This window comes from Pinus tabuliformis, chromosome 4_1 (genome assembly GCF_031772625.1).
Source record: "Pinus tabuliformis cultivar Carrire ecotype Pingquan chromosome 4_1, CPIR1, whole genome shotgun sequence".
Taxonomy (NCBI): Eukaryota; Viridiplantae; Streptophyta; class Pinopsida; order Pinales; family Pinaceae; genus Pinus; species Pinus tabuliformis.
Window position 1 is genome coordinate 219,663,988 of NC_142303.1, and position 4,588 is coordinate 219,668,575.

The window sequence follows — 4,588 nt, forward strand, 5'->3', positions numbered from 1 at the left end:
AAGAGCCAAGACTCCTCGAGAGAGAAACTACGCCTTGAGCCTTATCAAAATGGACCATAGATATTCCCTATAAAATTTATAAGATTTAAAATTAGATAGAAAAGACAACCTCCCATTTTATCAACTACTCAATCATCAAATCTTAAAAAAAATACTTAGAATTTAAAGTGGCTCTCTCATTGTGACATTTTCTTGCGCTCTAAATACTTATGTTGTTACTGAAAAGCTGTCAATTTATGACCTCTTCTAGGATTCTAAATTTCTAATAACTTTTATTGATATGTGAGATTTGATATTGACTTTGTCTCGTCCGTTTCTATTATCTCTTCCACAATCTTGTTTGTGCGGTTCTCCCTCTATGGCTGGTTCATGCTGCGCTCTCTGCCGGATTTTATACTCCACAAGAGGATCGCAGAGGTCGTCATATTATTTCCATGCGTAAAGACCATTTAGCGCCAGGATTCGTTCAAGTACACATACACACAACAGCCTTCAAGAATTGAATGAAGAGGAGCAGGTGGTGAATGAGCTCCCGTTGGGTTGTTTGCATTGCCCCATGCCGTTATCAGGTCAGCCAATTTTCTCTCTTTTACTCTCATTGATTATATGTTTAAGCTCTCTGGTAACAATTATACTCAAAAACTCTGCTTTCTGGACAGATACCATAACCTTGCAGTCATCTCTTCAGGCTGGTGTTCTTGCAAAGCGCTTGTGCCCGTTGTCCCATGGAAGAAATTTAGCAAACTTCATTCGCATTAAAAACAATGAACTGTCTTCAAAATGGAAGACTGGATTACAACTTTCTAGCCAAGGAGCTTCTAAATCCAGGCATCTGAGATTGCTCAGATCTATTGTAACCAAGGTTGTTGAGACAATTGCTCCAGTAGACAATGCCGTTCCTATATTGCAAGAAAAGGATGTAAGTACATACAGCGGAATAGAGGGTGGATTAGATAGGTTCTCTGTCGATGATACGGAAGAAATGCCTTCCAAGGAAGATGAAAGGAGATTGAGGATCAGTAATGCCAATAAAGGAAAAGTACCCTGGAACAGAGGCAGAAAACACAGCCCAGGTAAACTCCCTCACAGAGCATCATATTTACAGGATATGCATGTTTGTTGGAGTCGTTATACCCCAAGGAATTAGCTCAACCTCAACTCTTGCTCACCGAAAATTTGGGCAGTCTGCTGGTTCGATGTCAAGTGTCTGGTTAAAATTCCATTGGGTTAGGTGCATCCTAAAATTTACGAGGATGCTATCCCTAATGTGGAAAACATCCCTTGGGTTTCAGGTGAGGTTTTTTCGAAAAAAATGTGGGGAAACATCCCTTGGGTTTCAGGGGAAGTTTTTTGAAAAAAAGAAAAGTAATTTTGTATATCTTATGATTATGATTATGCCACGAGGGGGTTTTGCTTTTCTGAGTAAGACTGGAAGTAGAGTAAAGTACATAGTCCTATTTTCAGGCTTGCATTGTGGGCAACAGCGGTCTATGAGATATAGAGATAGCAAAGACTTTATAATGTCTGATATTCAGAGGATTGACATGTCTAGAGACTAGAAAATCATATTACTGTTATAATTGAGTCCCATGTACTGACACAGTGATTTATATACATAAAGTGAATAAAAGCAAATTAGAAGATGAACTGAGACCACAGTAATTCAAAAGAGCACCCATCTGCTTAACAAATTTGCTGTTGTTCCTGGTATTTTGAAAAAGTTTGAATCAGATGCCCAGATGGTTTCTGTTTTGTTCACAGGGGTTTTAGATTAATCTTATTTTATGAGGCATGACTTAGCCGGAGGAGCACTAAAGAGGTTTCATTGTGGTTTAAGGTCTAAGGGAGTATGTTTGATTTCTCTAGTTAGACAATACTGAGTATTTGTTATCAGTAAGTTATATCGTCACTTTTCTGGATATGATCGATATGTTATTCCATTAAGGTTATGTCATATGCTATTTCACAATATTAATGGTTGTTATAATGCAGAAACTCTTGCACTGATACGTGAGAGGACCAAACAGGCAATGCAGGACCCCAAGGTGATGTCATGTAATAAATGAAATTTATTTTAGAGACCAATGTATTAAAGTATCCCCACTTTAATCATTAATGTCCATAGAATTATGTTGTTTTGTCAATTTCAATGTAGGGAATCTGCTCTTTTAACTTGGTGTTATCTGGATTTGCAGGTTAGAAGGAAACTTTTGAACTTTGGTCATCCTCAGAGGTAAACTGGTTGTTTAATTTTGGTAGCATATAATTTGTTGCTTCCACTCTATGTTTCAAATTGTCTTCTAAAGCACATCTCTTGTTGAAATCAATGCCCTATCAGATAATACATGGTTACACAAGGTGCATAATACGTCCTAATATAATGGTTCCATTTTGATTGGTGAATTCCTTGGTCTCTGGGCCTTTGGATTCCTGCATTACTTTGTTTTGTCCCTTAAGGTCCAGTTTGAGTTTTTTGCTCTTGACCTTCTGATCTCGTCTTTTTCTGGCCATCCAGATTCCCTTGGGGAGAAAGGTTCCTTTTTGGGGATTCCTTCACTTCCTTTTCAAGATCTGCTTCTTCGAATTTATAGGACACACCTACTTGAAATGACCATACCATTGCCAAAAATTGCACTTAAATGGAGTATTTTCATAATGGATATTTTGTTCCTAGCTCTAGAGTTCCTTTGTTCGGTAATGGTTTGCTCAGATGCACGTTTACACAGATTCTGGCATAGATCATCCAACTTTCATTGTCTTGTTAGTTTTGCCATTCTCACATAGGGACCAAGAGAATCTCTTAAAGCCTTGGAAAATACTCATTCGCATTGCCAGGAATCAGTGGTTGTGCAGCAGAATTTGATATTTTTGGAAATAATTATTAATTGCCTTAACCTTTCAAATCATTATCACTACCATAGCAGCAATGGAAATGATAATAACTTTTTCCATTGGATCAAAATCCATGCCCAAAACTCCATCAACAGGGCAGTTCTGCTCATGAGCCATTGTCCACATTCAAAAATAACATTTCTTTCCTCTGTCGAGGGAAGACAGTCGAATCAGGAAATAGCCTCTCCCTAACAGAGACAGCTCATAAGCCCCTTCCAATTTCGAGTGGTTGCTAATCCAGCCAGTCAAGGTCTATTCTGAGGGTCAATTATACCCAATGCCCTAACCATTGCAATATCTATAGCTACCTCTGATGGATTAATTGTGATGCTTCGATTTGGATTTCTCTTCTCCCAACGCCAATTTTTGGTAGGGCATGGTAAAAATTGGTTTCTAAGGCCCTCCTGCTGAATTCTCAGAATCTCATCCATTAAAGGTCGATTGCCAGGATTTATCAGAAGCATTTATCTGTAAGGGATTGGGTTTGTTGGTGGTGGTGGGGTTGGGGGGCTGGGGGGAAGCGAGGGGCATTGGGGGGTATACTACCCCAGTGTCTCCCCCTTCTCCCCACTAATTGGCCACCATCAAAGGTCAGAGGAAGGTTGACTTGTAACCCTAAATCCTAGCTCATCCATTTATCCTCGAAATGATCGAGTATCATGTTTTATTTTGCACTCAAGACTTCAGATCCTTTTCCTTAAAGTAATAACAGATTATGCCTTTTAACTATTTTTTAGCAAGGCCTTCTTGGCTTTCCTTCAAGCTCCTGTATCTTGCTTGTTACATCCTGTTAAACATTTTTCTTAATTTATCATTGAAAATTCTTTCTTGCAGTGAGGATACAAGGATAAAGATTGGAATAGCAATGAGAAAGGTCTTTAAAGAACGTCGCAAGAGGAAGAAATTGCAAGAAACATGTTTGTTTGAGTGGGAAGAGAGTGTTGCAGAAGCTGCTAGATTAGGTGCTCATGGTGAGGACAAACTACAGTGGGATGCTTATGGAATCCTAAAAGAAAAGGTGGATCGAAACTAGTTGTAGGCTGTTGAAATGGAGAAGGCAATGGACGAGCAGAAGCGTAAAGACAATAGGGCCCCCAAATCAGTTGAGCAGAAGAAGAAGATATCAGAGGCAGTCAGAGTCAAATGGGCAGTGCATCACCGAATTCTTAAGAGGCAAGTTCACTTGTCTCCTTTTTGAATGAAAGGATTCCCCACTGTGCATGCTATAGCAACAATTACCAAATTCTTGCAATGTTTTCAGTGCATTCTATTTTTTCTTTATGTACTTCCAGGATCTCCAGCAGAGTGTGTGCTCTGGAATGAAAAAGATATATGGAAGCAGGTCATAATGGTATGTCATATGAGTTGTCAGGAGATGAACTGTAAATGAAAACAGATCATCATTATCTGTCAGAAGAGTTGTCTCACATGTCTGTTTGACTCTATTTTTTCAATCACACAATCTCCAGTTATGCTAATGTTTCTATCTTCATAAGAAGGTGTTTGGTATTGTTGCAAGACTAGACCAGCTTGAATCTCCAAACTTCCAAACTTCGTGTGTGCAAGGCTGTTTTCTAGGGCATTCTGTTATCATTTCGGACTTTTTGTAAACAACTAAAGACATGCTTGTGGTTAAAGTGAATTTGTAAACAAGAAGTTGATAATGATCAATAGTTGTTTTGCATGAGGAAACAAC

General features: G+C 38.8%; 1 protein-coding gene across 2 annotated transcripts; it reads left to right on the plus strand.

The window, feature by feature from the left end:
* The first annotated feature begins 285 nt into the window (after nucleotides 1-285).
* LOC149175026 (uncharacterized) lies at nucleotides 286-4,370 on the plus strand. 2 transcript variants are annotated; one of them, XR_016257959.1, is made up of 6 exons: nucleotides 286-569; nucleotides 660-1,073; nucleotides 1,993-2,045; nucleotides 2,196-2,233; nucleotides 3,727-4,065; nucleotides 4,185-4,370. XR_016257959.1 is itself a non-coding variant. In XM_089419498.1 (5 exons), the coding sequence occupies exons 1-5, from the start codon at nucleotides 557-559 to the stop codon at nucleotides 3,923-3,925; spliced, it is 717 nt and encodes a 238-aa protein (XP_089275624.1). In that variant the 5' UTR covers nucleotides 286-556; the 3' UTR covers nucleotides 3,926-4,370. The 2 variants fall into 2 exon arrangements, 1 of the variants encoding a protein (XP_089275624.1); XM_089419498.1 differs by having other exon boundaries at nucleotides 3,727-4,370.
* Nucleotides 4,371-4,588: the final 218 nt, after the last annotated feature.

Coding starts and splice junctions, on each gene's coding strand:
- LOC149175026 (XM_089419498.1), top strand. Junction 1,074..1,992: donor AGGCAGAAAACACAGCCCAG/GTAAACTCCCTC, acceptor GTTATAATGCAG/AAACTCTTGCACTGATACGT. Junction 2,234..3,726: donor AACTTTGGTCATCCTCAGAG/GTAAACTGGTTG, acceptor TCTTTCTTGCAG/TGAGGATACAAGGATAAAGA.